We start from the raw sequence: 21,308 nt of genomic DNA on the forward strand, positions 1-21,308 counted from the left end.
AATAGGTAATAAGAGCTTCCATTTCATTTTTTGAGAGGGGGGCATTGCCAAAATTGGTCTATTCCTTTAAGGATTTGTTTTTTAGATGGTGTATGCTATGTATAGTTTAGTATGTATCAATGCTCTCAATTTGAGAGATTTTTTTCAGGTGTTATGACTGATATCCCCCTTTCCTGCTTTCCCACAAATACATCTTCTGTATAATTTAGGGACATACCACTCTTATTGTTTAAATGGGCAGCAAATATGTAGTAATCGAAGCAATTCTAATTGTATGAATATTTTTCATTGAAACAGCGTATTAAAAATATTCATGGTGGACAAAGGCCAATTGCGAATACAAGTACATACAATCATGACAATCATGATATATAGGTATACAAACAATAAAGTAAAACAAACTAAAGAAATAAAATATAATTAACTAGACATTTTGGGAGTTGGGTAAAATATGATGTTACATAAATGAAGTGAAAAATATTGGTATAGGCATAAATTAAATTCAGTGCACTTTCTAATCACAATTCAAAAATGTACTGTGGGTTAAAAAGAAGACTGATATTATAAAAATTTGCTATACAACTAAAAAAAAGCAATGCAGAAAAAACATAATGAATAACGGATTGATGTTTTTCCTTATGATTACTTAATTATTTTATAATTCAGAATTATTATATATTTGGGTCTCATTATTCAAGTTATTGAAGTGAAGCCAGTAAATAAAACAGATAATTAAATTAGCATCAGAAAACAAAGGATGTTTAATCAAATCATTATTGCAAGCGAGACATATATTGAGATGCAAGATAAGAGGTAAAGGCCTCTCACCATGTGCCTTTTATGATGACTCTAATTGAGTACATTATCAATGACATTTATTTTGTCAAAAATTTCTTTAATGCTCAAGGAAATAGCATTTAAGAAAGTGAAGGGATTCAAGCGTAGTGACTGTAAATTCAGAGAGCATACCACTTTTACTGCATAGTGATTTGTAAATTCACATCAGAGTTTGTTCATGTTCATGTTTACCATGAACTTCTTTTCATGTGCAATCGTATTAAAATCTTATCCCCAGTCACGGAAATGCCAACAACCCCGATGATCACTACAACAGGTATGTGTTTGTTATTGTAGGGTCAAGTATAAAGTAAGAATTTGGAGACATTTTGCAAATTCATGCATGAACTAGACTGCAATTGGTGATTGGGATGCTTTTTAATTACATAGTAATAAAGGCACATTGCACTATTGAATGCAAAATCCATTATGATCTGGTGAAAGAGGTAATATTGATTTGAACCATTCATTTTTAACATTTCCATCAATGAAAGACTCCTGATATCAAAAAAAGAAAATAATTTGCATGAACTTTCCAACTACTCATGGTATAGCGGGATGCTTAAACTAATGCAAGATCATTTTGACTTATTGCTTGTGAAATGGAGACCCAGGTGAATGCAAAGAGCACCATTTCACTGCCTTACACGCATGGTCCAATCATTGACTGAAACCATAAAATTCATACAAGAAACAAAATTGAATTGCATGATATAGCGAATACTTGCAGGGATTTATTTGGATATTAAATCTAAAGTATTATCATAAATCCTTTAATGGTAAAATGTATGCTAGAAATTGTATTGTAACTAACAAACTCTCTTGAAAAAATATTTGTTCACTGTATTTCAATTACTGTAGTATATTTTGTCATTGAAATTGTGAGAAGATTTATTTTAAATGTGCTTTAAAAATTCCCACCTATATCTCAGCTCAAAAAAATAGTCAGTGAGTCCTCTGCAAATTTTCTACCAGTAATTTAGTATACCATTTCCATACTCTATTTAGCGTTAGTAACAAAAAACATATAATTTAGATAATGATACATATATAGTAAAGTATTTCAGTGAACACTTTGGACGATAGATGATTACAAAATTGAGTACTTAACGTTTTTTCAAGAACAATATTTTCTTGTTTATTCTATACATTGAACATTTCTGTTGAGGTATGATAATAAGATTTTCAAATAGATTCAACGTTGCTTTGTTTATATATAACCTTGCAAAAAAGGAGAAAGATGTGTAGTAGAATGTACCTTTCATATCACAAGACTGCAGTCATTTTGAAGCCCCCCAAATGTTTTCTTTACCATAGTAAGGCACCGATTTTGCTGTGATAAATGCTTGAATGTCTTTCGCTTTCAGAATACCCGCCCCTTCTTTTTCCTCAAAAAAATCATCAGCTGTGGGAAATGTCATGTATTAAGGCTGCTTTCTTCATCTTTTATTCAGAAATTCATTTCTTTTGTTTGGTTTATTATGCCTTTCTCTTTCCAACTATTACAGCTGATTTTACTACAACACCTCAGTTCACAACTGAATTCACAACAGATTTTACAACACAATTTACAACAGATTTCACCACAGATATGACTACTGATTTTACAACTCAGTTTACAACTGATTTCACTACAGATATGACTACTGATTTTACAACTCAGTTTACAACTGATTTCACTACAGATATGACTTCTGATTTTACAACTCGGTTTACAACTGATTTCACCACAGATATGACTACTGATTTTACAACACAGTTTACAACTGATTTCACTACAGATATGACTACGGATTTTACAACACAGTTTACAACTGATCTCACTACAGATATGACTACTGATTTTACAACTCAGTTTACAACTGATCTCAATACAGATATGACTACGGATTTCACAGCAGATTTTACATCTGATTCTACTACCAAATATACTACTGATTTTACCACTGATTTTACAACCAAATTTACTACAGATTTAACCACAGATTTAACCCCAGATGTAACTACAGATTTTACCACTGATTTTACAACCAAATTTACTACAGACTTAACCCCAGATATAACTACTGATTTTACAACTCAGTTTACAACTGATTTCACTACAGATATGACTACTGATTTTACAACTCAGTTTACAACTGATGTCACTACAGATATGACTACTGATTTTACAACAGATTTTACCTCTGATTATACTACCAAATTTACCACTGATTTTACCACTGATTTTCCAACCAAATTTACTACAGATTTAACCACAGATTTAACCCCAGATGTAACTACAGATTTTACCACTGCTTTTACAACCAAATTTACTACAGACTTAACCCCAGATATAACTACTGATTTTACAACTCAGTTTACAACTGATTTCACTACAGATATGACTACTGATTCTACAACTCAGTTTACAACAGATTTCACTACAGATATGACTACTGATTTTACAACTCAGTTTACAACTACGGATTTCACAACAGATTTTACCACTGATTCTTCAACCAAATTTACCACTGATTTTACCACTGATTTTACCACCGATTTTACAACCAAATTAACAACAGAGTATATTACAGACTTAACTACAGATGTAACTACAGATTTTACCACTGATTTTACAACCGATTTTACCACAGGTATAACAACCGATCTCACAACAGATTTAACAACCGTTTCCAATGGAAACGTCACAAAAGATTTGACTAAACCTATTACTACAGTCTCTACCACTGACTACACTACAGATCTTAAAACTGACGTTTATACCGAAGGAATGACTACAGATCTTGCAACATCAGTCATTAAAAAGGATGCTTCAACAACGGGTATGAGTACAGATTTTACAACATTTGCGTTGACTCCAAAGAAATCTACTTTGGGTTTAACAACCGATTTGTCCACGAATGGTGTAACAATGGATTTGACCACAAAAGGTGTAACAAACGATTTTTCCACAATGAGAGTAACAACTGATGTAGATTTAACTAGTGATTCAGTGACAATGGGTGTGACGGTGGATAAAAGTACAGTTGGTGCAACAACAGACAAATTTACAATGGGTATCACAACAGATAAATCTACAATGGGTGTCACAACAAGCCTATCCACAATGGATGCAACAAAAGACATGTTGTCCAAGAGTATGACAACTGATTTATCAACAAGTGGGTCGACGACAGATTTGGGGATAATGACTGAAACTCCTGCAGTAAGCACTGATAAGATGTTAAGTACTTCTGCAACCACACCTGGGCCTACAACCGACAGTTTGTCTGTTTCAACAAGTGGCATTACGACTGATAAGACATTCACAGAACAATCGTCAGACAAAACAACTGTTTCAGTCACCTCAGAAAGAACAGTGCCTGTGAGTGCGGATAGCAGAACAACCAAACAGTCCATGTTGACCACACCCACACAAGAAATTTCCACTAAATCTGTATCTGATGTTACAACCCTTAAACTGACAACTGATAGCTTTAGTCAAACCACTCCATTGTTTACTCAAGATTACACTTCAGAAAAATATACAACAGAAGTAAAGACCACTGCCATCTTGCCTACTGATATGACAAATAATCTTTCCTCTGTAGGAATTACCTCAATGCCAATCACTCCAACAGAAAGAATAGAACTAACCTCACTTGGGACGACCCAAGAGTCTGACGGTGCTACTACTGATGAAATAGGAGTAACCTCAAAGCCAGTCACTCAAACACAAAGAATAGAATTAACAACTCAGATGATGACCCTGGTTTCTGATGTTGCTACTTCTGATGAAGTAGATACTCGTACCACAAGCTTGCCATTTTCAACCACTTTCATTACCCCAACACTTACAACACCTGTGATTGTAGATGATACTACTACAATCAAAATGACTACTGACTCGACAAGTTTACCAGTAATAGACAACTCTACCACAATGGGGCTTAGTACTGAGTCACTTTCCACACAAGTTATCACAAGTGCTCCCCAGCACACGACAATACACACAACAGATGCGGTTGTCGTAGAAACCACATCAGAGAGTGTGACATCCAAAATGGATGTCACTACAGTGGACTCAAGAACCACTGAAAAGTCTGCTGATACCACAACATCTGCTTTTGTTAGTACAAATGCAATGAGCTCCTCAGATATGTCTACACCAGGTAATTTAAAAGACTTCGTGTTCATTTCTTGCTTGAACAATATATACACTTTCATGTGTCTAACAAAAATATAAACACAATTCATCAGTGAGTTATTCTTGTTGTGTCACCACAGTAATACTACATTCATTGTTGAGTCTCTAGTTTTCACCCTCCATGTTGTGATGATACAAGCAAAAGAGATCCTGTTCTTTAATGTATCAATCATGATAGCCATGATAAGACTGCATGTTATGCATACATTGTTAATGACAACAACATACATACACATTCATGTGTCTTTTTATATGAATTAACATAAATATATTTGCATGATACCAGTGATAATGATATTTACACCAGTGTTACTCATCATGATGTATTCATACTGAACACCAATAACTCATAACTGACAAATAACATTGTTTTTTCCTTCTCAATCCACTCATGATTATCTTCGTCAATGAACAGTGAATGTTCTCAATCGATACATTTTCTCATTCATTTTGCTGACTACAATGCTATAACATCTCAAACATGTAATCATTCAAATATATCCCCTCATTTTCATGAATGCATTGCATGCGCATTTGTTGCTGATTTGTTTGGTGTTCCATTTCTGCATGTTGTGGAATATGTGGTTCTTAAAGAAGTTCATTTGTGCATGACTGGCTACGTGATGATAAACCCAAATGCCAAAGCGTATCAGATAATTTTTTTATATTAATTTGGTAAAATGGAACAGAGAATTCAATCACCATCATGATGATGATGACGATAAGTCATTCAATCGTTTCCCCGTGCTAACACAAATATGTTGTAAACTCATGTTGGTAATACTTGTACATGAAGCTATCTATATATTTATTTTTCATTCAAGATCACCTCGGTAAACTCCTGACATGATAAATGAACTTCCTTATGAACCCTAGTTAATTTGCATGCTATTTGTTCATCTTTTTCATCTTATTTATTTGCATGCTACATGATTTTCATTATCATGAAATCTCATTTTATTCTACATTCTTGTCAAGCGTGCATCTGCTTCTACATCTATGGACTCAGAAGTATTTTGTCAGTCATATACATACACTTTTCCTCTGAGTCTCTGTGATGGTATTCCTTTCTTTCCTTAGCATATTTCTCCAGTTTCCCTTGAAATTTTCTTGTAAAACACATTTAAATAATGCAGACCTAGGGGTACAGTCTACAACATCAGACAGGGGAAGTTCAACAGCAACACCGGCCAACGTTTCAACTACAATTGATGTGAGAACAACAGAAATGTTTTTTAATGTTACTACTACTGCTTCCACGACTACAGAGCAAGGAACTGATACGACTGAATTTGTAAATGCTACAACTCCAGTCATTGTGACAAATGAAACTACTACTGATGCCACAACTGAAGAACAGACAACTGTTCTAGGGACTAGCCCAGTAATTGTGACAAATGAAACTTCTACTGATGTCACAACTGAAGAACAGACAACTGTTCCAGGGACTAGCCCAGTAATTGTGACAAATGAAACTTCTACTGATGTCACAACTGAAGAACAGACAACTGTTCTAGGGACTAGCCCAGTAATTGTGACAAATGAAACTTCTACTGATGTCACAACTGAAGAACAGACAACTGTTCCAGGGACTAGCCCAGTAATTGTGACAAATGAAACTACTACTGATGTCACAACTGAAGAACAGACAACTGTTCCAGGGACTAGCCCAGTAATTGTGACAAATGAAACTACTACTGATGTCACAACTGAAGAACAGACAACTGTTCCAGGGACTAGCCCAGTAGTTGTGACAAATGAAACTAGTACTGATGTCACAACTGAAGAACAGACAACTGTTTCAGGGACTAGTCCGAAGGTTTCAACCATTCCAATGGGTTCTAGTACTGAAGCTGCAACCACAACAGATTCACTCATGACATCAAGTATGGCAAGTGGTGCAACTACAGCTGTTGTGATGACATCAGAGGAAACACAACCTACTACAAAGGATGGAGCAACAACTCTTGGAATGACAACAGGTAAGTAGATGTGTTTAGAATGTACGATTGTGATGTGATGATTAGCTTGTTAGATTTTGTTTCTTTCAGATGTGAAAGCAGATGCTGTTGAAGTTGTTGACGATGAATTGGAGAACAAATATTTAGAGAAATTGTTTTGTTCCAACTTGTGTTGGTAGAAGGAAGAGATCCACTATTTATAATACAAAGATTTAAACAGTATCTTATCTTTGGAACTCAAGATTTTGGAGTATGCTGATATAGATTTTGCAAATATGTGATACCAGACGACATGGATATTTTCTCTCTCTAGTGTTCAGTTGATATGCAGTAATTTCAGAACATGTAAACTTGTTTGTGTTAAAGAACTTTGTGAGGAATTTAACAGTGAATCAATCTGAAGATATGATTTCGATGAAACAGAGAGATGAGTTGCATACGTAGGAGTTGATTTTAACTATACCTGTGATATGTGCTTGTGAGCTTACTTTTTGATTAACTTAACTAACACAAAAATATATATCCGTGATTCACAGGTATAGTTCCTAATTCTACATATATTTATTTTTGTTTCCCCCAAATGGTTTTGTTTTGGCTGATTTTCATTGATCTGATTTTGTTTCCTTCTTGTCTATCCATTACTTTGCATCCTTGCATGAGGGCTGCTATCTGCATGGCAAAGCAATTTTCACTTCTCCTTTTTTTGCACATTCAGAAATATTTGTAAAAATCATGCAAAAAAATAACAATTTTTCACTCAACTGTCTTTGTTAATGCAGTGAAATATAGTTTAGCAATTCTCCTTATATGTTGTGATTGTGGTGTTGCATGATCTTAGAGATATCATTTTGAAATATGTTGTATGATACAAGTTTATTTTGGTACATTCACATGCAAGAAACAAGTTGCACTGTCAATGATCAAAGGACTATAATTCGTAAGTACTAGAATATTAAAAAAGGGACATATATCGTATGTTGGGAGCCAGAAGGGCATCACCTCATTTTGATTTACTCCGAACAGAAGATATTTACGCCCTTTTCAATTTGTAACTGGCAGTGCTATGTCTTTTCATTATAATACAAGAAGTTCTTAACAGTAGGATTACATTTATGTTGTTATACCTGTATATATCATGAAATTACTTTATATTTATATTTAGTTCAGTTTTTTTAATATAGTTTAGGGATGTCATACTTTTGGAAAAGTATTGAAAACATTACTGTTTTACTGTTTTAAAAGTAAAAAGATTTTTGTTTATCATGGATAGACATGTTATTTACTTTGATAAAACTAATACATTTACATCCGATCACTACCCATTACTGGAATATGGTAATTTTGTAGGACAGATTACGATTCAATATATTATGTGAATTTAAGAGATAATATCCACTGCTGATTTTTGTATGGCGATTGTCATGTAGTAAATAATATATGTACCCTTGAAACTACAACAGACGGACCGACCACTCAAGAAATGACGACCCAGGCTCAGACCACAACGCCCCCTATCGGTAAGTACCAATTCATTGGACTGATTATGCCACTCAATTTTTTTCTTCTTATTTTACGATTTTTCTTATTGTTCTTTTGAAATGCATTACAACGGCAAATGGGAGTAGCTCGATTCAAAATCTGCCACATGTGCAAGTGAGTAAAGAGTTCGGTCGTCGCGCGGAGTTGTGCACTGATCCTCATTTGTCCAGGGTGCGGCCCTGGCCTGATATCAGAAATGGCGGGTGTATTTGTTCGCTCTTCGATTGTTCAGGTCTGCTGGAGTGTTGACATTGAACTGAACTTATTTGCTTTCTGGCGCGCATAATGATATCATATGATTGTACCTGAAGTTGAGTGATTGCCGGGTTTTCCTTTCCCCCCTTTTTTATGAGTGCGGAGAAACATGCCCACCGTGCGTGCTAAATATACTCCCTACGTAATCGAAGGTGAATTTTATTATGGAGACAGAGTATTCTAGAATTGCTACTGAAAATGTCACTTGATACTTGGTGAGGCTTATGTACTTGAAATGATGTATGATCTCATGACTTGTTACTTGACAATTTTGTAGTAAGTACTTCACTGAAGCCCCATGCAAATGGCAGCAGTCTTTTGTTTGGATGGAACCAATTAGAGTAGTGTATTTCAGTTCCCCAACATCCCACCCCACCCACCCCACCCTACCCTTTTTCAATGTCCCATATTTAACAGTATGTAAGTTAACTGTAGAGAAGCAAAATATTAAAAGTACCGTAGTACTTGTTTAAGTATGTAGTTGGATTATCTACCCAGAGAACAAATGAAACGCCCACTATAAAATTCCCTTCCACTTTGATAACTTTAATGCATTTTCAAAGTGTTTTTAATCCTCTTTAACCTTTGTACATATTTGAAATGAATCAACAATTCTCGTTAAAAATATTCCTTAAATAGTGATGAAATGAATAGTTCTGTATTAAACTTGAGGTTCACTAGTAGTTGACTTTTGTTTAAGCTACCTTATAATATATCATAATAATGTTAATTATATTGACCTCTTATTAAGAGCCTCAAGCTACCTTACATAGCACAGGTGGAGGGGCTCAAACAGGCCCAAGCCCGCCTCCCTCCTTTGAAACCCAACTGAAATGCCTTGAGTACACCACATTGAACCCCTCCCACTATTTGTGACATTTTTTGGACCTTTTCCCTCGACCCTCGACTCCCACCCCTCCCTTATTTTACGAAATCCTGAATCTCCGCCTACATTGTGCCAAACAGCTTGTTTAAATGTTACTGTTTCATGGTATAAGTTGGTTTATTTCATGTAAGATTACCTGACGTATTTTTAAAATGTAGTTTCTCTGAAGAGCAGTCCATCATAAGCCACTTCCCCTCTCCCCTACCTTTCCTTGTACCTCTCCCTCTCTGTACTTACACACGTACAATGTAGTTTGATCTCACTGTCTTAAGTTGTACAAAACAGTAACTAAAAAACAACAACTTGGTGTCGTACTCCCATGGATGTAATATCATTCTTAATCAAAAATTATAATATCACTTATATTTCTTTGATTATGAGAGGCAGATAGATTTATCAAAGGTGCTAAGCGTGACCCTTTCTCCTACTTCCTCTAAATCTCTTAATTCGCTTTCCCTTCCCATCTATTCCTCTCTTTTTTCCATTTACACTTTTCATCACGATTCAACATTATCCCGCCCGTTACTTTTGGCGCTCTTCACCAAATACTAATATGCAAATCAAATTGAAATGTTCAGATAAACCATGCGTGCATATGCTGTATCGTGCTCAGTACTGCGAGGGGAGATGGCTAAATAAATAAAACGCCTATGGAAAGCAAAGATTGAGGTAGATGTATACAGTTCTCTCCACATTGAAGAACAAACATACTCCCCACGGCGCTCTCCGTTACTAAGCAGTTTTCCTTATTATTTTTCAATCCAATCAGGTAAATATTGGAAGAAAGTTATAAAAAGAAGTCTCATGAAAAAAAATTGTACTGGTGCCTGTAAAGCTAGTATTGTTTGTTCGATTCGCTTTACATTTGCGAAGCTATTCATCTTTGAGAAATTAATTGTACTCTACACGTTTCGCGGACTGGACAGACATTAATAAATAGAAGAAGAGAGGGCACAAAAGTTATTTTGTTCACGTTTCCATTTTTTGTCATTGTAAGAGCTGCACTAAGGTCATGAGAATATTCCGACCTGCATAATCTTGAAAAATTATAATTTCGATAATACATCATGTTTCCACCTGTTTTTGAGAAGAGTAAAACTGTTTTATTGATTTGATTATTCTGATTTACAATTTCACCAAAGATAATTTTATTAACCGAAAAATAAATATGTAATAATTTTTCAAGCAACGATTTATTCTGCTAAGAAAAACATTTTTTAGATGTTGCGATATATGAACATGAAATGTATTTCCACCATTAATTACTTTTCAAGAGAACAAGACATATCTGATTAATATAATTCTTCAGATTTAGGTTATCAATTGAGGGGGAATTTTCAACAATAGTGCAATAAATTAAGGAGGCACCTACTCCCACACCACAAAAGGTCGTTAAGTTTTTACCTATTTTAAGTTCAGAACACTATTTTTTAATTAGCCTAATTATTGCTTACTTTTGCAACACAATTTATCAATTCAGCGTCTATTGTTCACTTTCACGCGATCTTCACGTAGGGATTATGGGGTAAACATGATTATTATTCTTTATCAAGATAATGTACCTGATCGCACATATAAATAAATTGTTTAAACAAAAGAAACGACTTACGTCATCCAAAGCAATACCATTCCCTGTAATTTTTTCATTCATTAACAAACATATAAATTGAAGCCTTTTTCTCATACTTTCAGTGATATAATACTGCAGCCTTTCAGACGAAAATGAAACCACTTACATCACGCGATACAATTGATACAGAATCTGTAATTGGAGTAATACTAATTCAGCACCACGTTCCGCTCAAAGATGTGATCGTTAAAAATTCCAATTGTGCATCCTTCGTGTTTCATTGTTCATGATATGCCGCGGTTCATTATCATTATGACATCATGTATGTGATTGTCCGCTTGTATTCATCGAGACATGCGCCCGTTGTGCGGGGTTAGATGTCGTAGTTAAGCTCCAGCATCACTATGATGCGTTACCATGACAACTAGACAACCAGGGTCGCCGGTAGAACATTTCGCATCAGGATTTTTGTAGAGCAGAATGCAATTATTTTTAGAAATGTTATTCATTTAAAAAAACGTGATCGATGCACGTGACTGGTATGAAATGTTTACTGATAAGTCACACCGCCAAACTGACTTTACACCGATTACAGATAAACTTATTTTTTACCATGAAATTTGTTTTCTGTTCGGTCTCATGCCCTTCTGCTGTCGGTCTAGCGTTGGTCTCGCCATAGTGTAATGGGGGTATAAAATTGGAGCTAAACTCGTTCTGAGGGGCGCAAAGTCGACCACATGCCCATTTTCAATGTTCTTAGACTATGTTGGACCTTTTCCCCTTGTTCATTTGTATTGTGATGTTTCATCGTATCAAGTTTATTTATATCAAACGCCTCAGCTAATGAAATATCCATGACATCATTCTTATTTAAGCCTATGCAGACTTTCTGATGATACTTTTTACTCTCTGGTCATATTTCCAAATGAATTTGTTCATGTTTCAATGCTTTTTACCGTCATGTAGTCCTTGTGAGACTTACACGTCAAATTTGTAGAAAACACGCGAAATGAGCGAAAGATTAGAAGTTTATAATTTCTCTTATTCCGAAAATATCAGCAACTGCTCGCGAAATTGCAATTTTATTAGGATGTACAATGTTTCTAGCTTTAGCTTCCAACAAGCGCGAGACTCGGTTAATTTTCCATGCACGTGCTAGTTGTTGCAAAGCTGATTTGAATGTAAAGAAAAGACGTCAATACAGAAATCGAAGCTTTGAAAATCATTCTTATGATAATTAAAAGCTCCGACGGTTTGTTGGAAACGAACATTAACTGCACATCGGAGTCAAACGATTTATCTCGGTGCGTGTGTAGAATTGCAGCGAAAAATATCAACAAAGGCGTCATTATCTTATTTGCGGCCGTGTTCTAGTTTTACGCTTTTGTCGTTGTCAATTATATCACAACTGATATAAATTGAATGGTTCTATATGATGGCGAGCTTGTAACGCCCCCGTCTCCCTCTCTCTTCATCTATGCATTTCTCTTTTTTCTCTCTTTTTGTACCTCTCTCTGTTCCTCTCTTTCTCTCTTTCCCCTTTCTCTCTTCCCCTCTTTTTCTCTTCCAGCCTCTCTCTCCCTCTCTATCCCTTTTATAAACACATAAGTGAGTGTGAGATTTATTAATGTCGCTATTCATGATTTAAACATCGATTTTTTTTTTGTGGAGGAGGGGCGGGTAATGCCGGTTGATGCGGACTAATAATAGAGAGGGTCGTGAGTCACCTTACTTGAAAATTATGAAAGGTTATATCGACCGTATTTAGACAATTAAAGGGTCTGCACCAATTATTTTTAAACGTCTTTGGTCTGCACACAAAAATCACAACCTCAAAATACTGCTGGCCAAGTTTCTATCACCTTACGATATACCCCATTCAATCAAAATGTCAGCCAATCAAAATGTGTTCCAAACAAAATTGAAAACCTATCGAATGTCTGAATTCCTTAGTTAAGACATAGTGTATTTCACAATCTGATGTAATTAACGTTGTTGAATTATATTTAATTATGTTAAATTATTTTCGTTCTCTTAAGTTTAATGTATACTAACCTTGTTAGGCGCCTTGAGCATCTCTTGGGGGTGGATATGTGCGCATTATAAATGTTGTTATTATTACTATTATATCAAATGAGAGTGAGAAGAAAATACCAGTAATAATATGTTATAACCTTTCTCACCATGAAATAAGTACATCCTTTGGAATTATTGTAAACGGTCTAAGGGGGTGCATGTCCGTTGTAAAACACTTTTATGCACGTGATTTTTTTTTTAATTACTTGATTGATAAAAAAAGAATCTAGGACAGGGATTCCTTATTTCCACCCCTTGACTTGCAATTGTCTGAAAATTATGTTTTGAATAAAGACACATTATGAATGTTTTTGAGTCTGCGATAAGCCAAAACTTCTTTATATTCTGTTTTTCATATAACATTCCATCCGTAATTTGATTTTGTTATCTGATTTTATATATCATTTCTGTTAATACATTTCATAAGTCATTGGCTATCTAAGTATCTATACAATTACAATGATACCATTCCCCATCCTACTTTTCCTACTTTGAATAATAATAATTTTCGGTTCTTGTATGGCGCATATCAGATTTAAACGTCTCTATGCGCTTCCAAATTTGGAAATTACAGCGCTCTAGCATTTCAAGGAATTAATTACTGCCAGGTGCCCAATTACCTGAGTCGAGTGTGGCACATGTAAATTAATGTCATGCCAAAGGACATTAGTGCCGCAGCTGGACTTGAACCGCGGACCTTGTGATCTCCGGTCCGGTGACATATCCACTCGACCACGACACTACAATAAGCATACAGTATATTATAGCATTGTCATAATGTATATGCATTTTAACAGGAATGACTATTGTATTCTAGACAAAATGACTCATCATATTATAAGTATAAGTCAAAGTTCATAAATCATCTATCGAGCATGGAGCGGTCTATATTTAGACAATAGATCGTTACTTTTTTTCCTTCGTACAATTTCGTTGAAAACTAATTTTCTGGCACCGTAAATTTGTTTTCGTACTTGCGCTGAAATTCATGCTCGGATTGTAACCTTCTCTCACACTTTTTTTCTCACAGTATTGAAAGCGTGAGCCAGTGATTAAATTAATTATCCAAAACCAAGAAAGACACATAAATGCTTTTATTCTCCATTCTTTTTAATGTGACCTGCTTTGCAACAAATGCACTTTAATTTGTGCGTGCATATAATTATCAATATTCTTTTCAGGTAGTTTCACTAAGTTGAAAATAAAATTGATATCCAGTCAATTTAAAAGTATTTAGAAACCATTCTTGTGCATTTAGGTCAACTAATCGCAAACGTCATAGTTTTGTGATATCAAACAAGATTGTAAATTTGGGCAAAATTATGAATGTTCCCTCAGTTTAGCGAAATTGATTTGTCGGGAGAAACTGCGATTTCTGCAAGTCATGGTCGTGCGATAGGGACTTTTAGATTTGCGTGGACTGATACGTGTGACGTCCATTCAAGGCAGTACATTAAAAGGACGTCGATCGTAGCAATCCCCATTGTCTTCGTGCGAATCTAAAAGTCCCTAATACCTCACTCACACCAACGCGACCGACACCAGACCGACTACAAATCGAACAGAAACTTACATTACCGCTAACGGCTAAAAAAAAATCCATCGGTCTGACGTCGGTGTGGAGTCGGTTTGGCGGTGTTAGTGGGGTATAAAATACGAAGTTTCTCTTGGTCTTATTTACGAAGTTTGATACATATATTCATCGCAAGTATATGTGTGAAGTAACTGCAATGCCAATGCAGCTATATAGTCCATAAAAAGAAGTACACTAAATTTTGAGCATTCCCACGTCTCTATTTAGTAGCTGAACATGGTCTTTGTCCTTTTAATGGTCCCTTAGTCGACGATTTGTTTGATAATGTGGGAATGACTGTGTTTGCTGTGTTTAGAGGTCTGCTCGAACGACCCTTTTTAATGAATATTGGGGTTTACAAAGCCCTAATTTATGCCTAATTTAGTTTGAAAAGGACAACGTCCAATGCGTAAGATGAATGTAGATATAAAGAAACTGCAATTGAAATACACATCTTGTTCCTTAAAAACCACACTTCATCTTGAGCATTTCCCTGTCACGTATTAATTACTGACATAATATCGAGTCATTGTAATGGTTCCAGTATGATCTGTTTGAGAAAGTATGCCTGTGTACGTATTACCTGATGTGTTCTTCTGATCTATTTTTTCGATCTATTTTTTCAATGATGCCAACCAAGTTATGCAGAATTTAGTTCGAAAACGAACGGTCCAAAGTGTCTCTTCTTGAACGGGAACCTTCCCCTTTCCAACGAATGACAAACGACAAAATGCACTCTGGTGCATTGGAAGAAAGGGGGGGGGGGGGGGGGGGTCAGGTCGAGATTCCAAACCTTTTTCCATAGATACTAGCAGGCAGAAATTGTTTGTATTTGAACTCCTGTAAGCTGCTTAGAATTTTATTTCGGTAATAATATCCATCGGAGGTCCCAGGGAGAATAGGCTCTTTCAATCTCTCCCTTTTATGGAAGGGCATTATGTGCGCGTTGAGTCTGTGCCCCGGGCTGGAAGTCGGATGGGTGTTGGACGAGCTATGGGGTTAGTGCTGGGGTGCTTGCGGGACACCCTTGTAAGGTTTCTGTCTGTCTGGTCTGTTCCTGTCCCAGGTAGATTTCAGGAAAGACCATACTTAAAGACCATACTTGTATGGAAGGTTTCACACCTAATTCTCTCTTTTGTTATCTTTGCCCCCCCTCCCCCACCCCACATATACCTAACACTCACCCCTATCTCCCTCAATTTCTACCCAGGTCTCTACTGCACAACCATACACAAAACCCATTAACTGGTTCTGCTCTCATATGTATTATGTACCTCTGTCATGAATTCTGTGTCATTCCGTACTCTTTCTCACACATACGCACACGCACGTTTACACACTCATGCACACATACGTTTCAAACCTTGGCTTGTCATCCTATAATCATTTCCGTCTTTCTTTCACTTCTCGTCTGGCCAATTATTGTCGAATTGTTATCTCAAAATGAGAATTGTTGAGGTATTTTTTGTTAACGCTATTACCGCAATGTTTAAATTAAAAGGGTGTTGCAGGAATTTTGCACGGGGAAAATCTCAAAAATTGTTAAAGGGCCAACATGTCAAAAAAATAATCATAATTGAAAACTTTACTGAAATTATGGTGACAACTATTACTCACTATTGGCAAAATTACGGTCATAATTTTTGTTCAACATTTTTACAACTGGCAGTGTTTTATTTGACTGATTAGTTGTGTACAAAATGAGGGCTTCAATTTTCACCCATACTGTCATAGACTCATCTCGCTGCTACAGACATGTTGAGTCACATTTTTGAAGGTTTGCAAAGGGCTTTAAGTCAGGTTAAAAGCATGTCATTTGAGCTGTTATCTAGTCATAGTATTATGCAGAAACATCATCCTCGTCCACAAAATTGAGAGAAAATGAACAAAAATGTTCATAATTTTCTGCAGATTCACTTAATTACTTGGAACTTTTAAATGTTTACCCATTTAAAACATGTACAGATAATTCAATCGATAAAATTCAGATAGGTATTACATCATATATTTTTTTTGATGATTTGAGATCCGACTCGAATTGAAAACCTTGATATTCATGTTGAATGAGAGCTCAACTGTGTTAAGGGTCATATTATACACACCTATATCATGCCTATAATCGTGGTCCATTAAATGTAGACTGAAGATGAATTGAATTATTATATGGGATAAAGTGGGGAAGAAATTGCTTTGAATTCTTTTAAATTTAGTCATCCCGATAAATATTAGCTCGAAGGAAAAAACTGTTCGGAGAATAATTGGTTGTCTTTATCTATCCGCTTGTGTTACATTAGCGCCTTCTTGATTTTGTTTAGGGGCGGTAGGTTTGATTCCATATGAAAAAGAATTTTAAAACTAGAGCCCCCTCTTTCTACTGGTGTCCCTGTTTTCACCTGCATTAAACGCTTTTCTATTACGCCCATGTATGGAAAAGGTTGCTGAGGAGGTTTCAGGCCTCCGGCTCGGCGATCAGTTTCCTCCACAAACAAATCGTAACTTCAACCTCCTGAAATCATTATTACAAGTATACCCAAATCTTAAACCTAAATCATTCCTTAAACCCTTCATCAACCCTTACCCAAACCCTACATCTTTAACGAAATACTGCTCAGAGCCATTGTCGCCACAGGAAAATGTTACATGCATAATTTAATCTCCTAAACCGAATGAGTCATAGTATTTTAAGAGCGGTGATGAAAACCTTAAAGCAAGAAAATCTACGTACCGTTGGCACGCAAGGGTCGAAGGTTCTGTTTTCTTGTTATCTTCTAAGATAAAAAGATATTTTAAGACATAATTATGAACTTTAATATGTGGATTATCAATCAGTATTTGATGGTATCATTTCTATATTACTGCTGCGTCATAGTTCATTGTTAACTTATACGGGCCTTCTATACTGGACTATGAATATTATATTGACATAATTATGTGAATCGAGAAAATAATGATACTTTGGTATTTTTAAATATTAAAGTAATATTTGTATGAATCATGTCACTTATAAAAATATATATATATATATCCCTAGTTCTTAGTAATCAAAATTATAGACACTGTTTTTCTTTTTGTGGTTTTAGTTTGTACTTTCAAATCATATCTAGCAAGTGTGAATTTCAACAACTTTTTTTTAGAATGTAAGTTTAAAGCATTTAATTTGATATATTTTAATGGAGTGACGGCTTATGACTTGTTGGAACACATTAAAAGGGAGTTAAAATTGATAACGATGAAAGCTAACCTAATATTCAGAGTTTTTACATTTTAAAATTCATCCTGTTTTATCATCTCTTACATATTGTTCTCAAATGCATTTGCCATGCATTCCAAATTCCGTCATGGGATTGCCAAAGAAAGTAGACCAATATGCACAGCTGACGTCAAGTTCAAACTTTATATGATGACAATGATTCACAGTGCATAATTATGGCGCCATGGACCGTCAAAAGCGCAGACTCCTCCGATATTGGTAGTTAAGTTACACATTTGACAGAAGATATTGTCAGATAAGAGTAATTATTATAAAAATAATCATACTACTACTACTACTACTACTACTACTGCTGTTGCTATTATACTTCTACTACTAGGACTACTGATAATGATAAAAATGATAGTGATTAGTGATCATTATGATAATAATAAGTCATAATTGTAGGAGTCATAATGATAATAATAATAATGTTAACAATTATATATATACCAATTCTGAAAATAATGATAATAATACTTATAATAATAATAATAACAGTAATCGTTATGATTAGGAGACCCTTAGGAGACCACTAACGATATTCTTTGCAATTCATTTTCTCTACTCAAATTGAAAAATAAGTATAAATAAGTATAAATAAGGTCAATATCGAAGCTGCATTAAATATAGAAGTAATGCACTTGCGTACAAGTATTCGTAAGATCCATCTTAACGCTCTAAATAGCTCCTATCGAACACGCCAAGCAGTATAAGATGGATGCCCAGTTCCTCGGTTTAGTGGGATGCCGGTGCATGGTCCGATGTATGGGAGTAGCTCACGGCACCGCTACCAAGTGTGCTCAGATTTAAAAACGACATATGTCCACTGAAGTACACTTGGTGGCGATGGCACATGCTACGGCCTTGAGGATGAAGTATAGGTGTGTCTCTGCGTAGATGATGCTGCCTGCGATGTGTAGCCCCTGCCATAGTGCCGCGCAGGATGTGGTAGACCAATGTTTCTTCAAACCTTTCTCGTGGAGAATGTACAGGCCTAACCGCTATGATATATTCTGCACAATTGTGCTAATGCGTAGTCCAAGCAACTCGAAAAACAGTAAATTGCTATGCCTCAAATGAGTAACAGGTAAAACCACGTGGTCGATTAGAATCTTCTGGATTTATAACCAGTCCTTGAATGCATCTCGGAAAATAAGTCTGATTTACTATCGTACCCTTTCTACCACAAGGTTCACCGCAATACATGCAATCGAGTGTAAAAAATGTTTTATACTGCTATGTAGCCCGCCTAAAAATGGGGTACTTGTCGAGTGCAAGTACACACCAATCAATCATACTCTGAATACACGTTTTAATTTATCCCTACAAAGGTCGTGAAACTTATATTGCGTTATAACCAGAGATAAAAACGGCTGACCAAAGTTCAAAATATGATTGAGGCGCTTGTGGCACAATTCAAATCTATTGATTTTACCAAGATTACACACAATGGAAGGGAGATCGGCCCCATTGACCCTACGTAGAAATTGCTAATCATCTGTAAATATAGACAGTCAAGTAGATGTTCAAAATGGAAATTAGTAATCCATCGTTGAGTGGTACAAGAGTCAATTTCAAAGCAGATTTTAGATTCCCTGAACAGAAGTATATTTAAAAAAAAAAAAATAGCATTTCATGCATCGTATTGCGTGTCTAAAGTTAGCTTGGTACAGCATATGAAGAAATTAGTTCCCCTAAGTTAGCCGGAGCCCCCGGCAAATTTAAGATTCCAATACCAACCACGAGGCGTGCGAAAATAATGGATATGGATCCCGTAGAGTAATTGTGTAGCATTTGATATCGGGTTAGGTCAATTGCAGCTCCTATAGGTCGACTAGCTACTATCCCAAGGTATGCTTTCACAGTAGAAAATATTGTGTGTATGCATGCGAGAGAGAAAAAATACTCATGAAAAGAATTGCCCTCGAGCAGAAAAACCGCACCATATTTGTATGAAATAAGTACAAAGAATAGAATCTTTAAGTAATAAATAGAATTATGCGCTGTACCATGACGCCACAGTACGTCATGCTATTCAGAGTTTTTTTGTTGAATTGTTTGCGAGCTTTTGGGCGGAATCGGAGCAAGGCTTTCCAAGTGTGTGTCGATATTCACAGCACCGTCTGCATGTGGGCCTCTGCGGTTTAGACTAAGTGTTATCAAATCTTATTTTTATGAGGACCAACCCATCCCCGAATTAACCCTGACCTTATAGCTCTGTACTAGCAAAATAATGCAGTATCTTTGTCGTTTATTTTTAATTGTACAGTAAACCATTTGACATCATCTGCAGATAAATTATCATAGACTGTCATTTACATCTTACTTCACTTTCGCCCTACCAACAGTTAAACAAATTGAAAAGTATAAGTTAATAAATGGAGATAATGTAAAAGACTAGTTTCACACCCTCTTTATCAAATGCTTGTTGAACCATAGACTTCGCTCTATTTTTATGGTTTATCAATTTTTGCCACGTATGATAAAGAGCATCATGTTATTGAACCTATTCGATGATAAATGATTAGATAAGATATCTACCTTATCTTTATTGAAGTAGTAAGTGCATTTCAAAATGAGAATTTTAGAAAATGCATGTGTTAATTATATACTACTTGAAAGCATGTGGTTAACACAGTTGAAAAAATGTCGGAGGAAATTCAAAGTGTAGTCCTATTTATGTAGCTTGTTAAATGCTAAATTCCTTTATCACTCCTTTGAATTCCATACTGATCGATGTCATTTAATGATTCAGACGATATCGATCGCATTGCAAGTAATTCCCCCACGCCTTCACAATTTTGTCTCGCCGAACAAGAGAAATGTAGTCCTATTTGTAAATGTAAGCAAAACAAATTTCCAATATTGGACAATAAATTGAAATTGAAATGAAATTGAAAATCAGTTGATCATTGTACATACTAACAGTGATGATTATGGTTAGACGACATCTGCACATACTCCTTTCTAGAAACTTTTATTTTTGTTGGTGAAAATAATATGCTTATAAGAAATAACTGCTATAATTACTGAAAAGTATAGCTACTAGAAACCCTAAAGATAATATGGGATCGAGGAAGACAAATTATAAATAAATTCTTTTTTGGAATACACCATCTACCAGTTTTGTATGGTGACTTTTCTATCACGTGACACAATAATAGTGTTC

General features: G+C 35.5%; 1 protein-coding gene and 1 non-coding gene across 2 annotated transcripts in view; one reads left to right on the plus strand and one right to left on the minus strand.

The window, feature by feature from the left end:
* LOC762415 (IgGFc-binding protein) overlaps positions 1–21,308 on the plus strand; it is a 136,379-nt gene that overhangs the window by 73,254 nt on the left and 41,817 nt on the right. The window contains exons 112-114 of the mRNA XM_030991267.1: positions 1,076–1,114; positions 6,163–7,008; positions 8,448–8,504. Coding sequence (XP_030847127.1) covers positions 1,076–1,114; positions 6,163–7,008; positions 8,448–8,504 — 942 coding nt within the window. The remainder of the gene's footprint in view (positions 1–1,075; positions 1,115–6,162; positions 7,009–8,447; positions 8,505–21,308) is intronic.
* Mir2006 (microRNA mir-2006) lies at positions 18,909–19,002 on the minus strand. Its single transcript, NR_036423.1, has one exon. It is a non-coding gene; the product is annotated as a microRNA mir-2006 (primary transcript).

Source organism: Strongylocentrotus purpuratus, unplaced genomic scaffold (genome assembly GCF_000002235.5).
Source record: "Strongylocentrotus purpuratus isolate Spur 01 unplaced genomic scaffold, Spur_5.0 spur5_scaffold_2, whole genome shotgun sequence".
Lineage (NCBI taxonomy): Eukaryota > Metazoa > Echinodermata > Echinoidea > Camarodonta > Strongylocentrotidae > Strongylocentrotus > Strongylocentrotus purpuratus.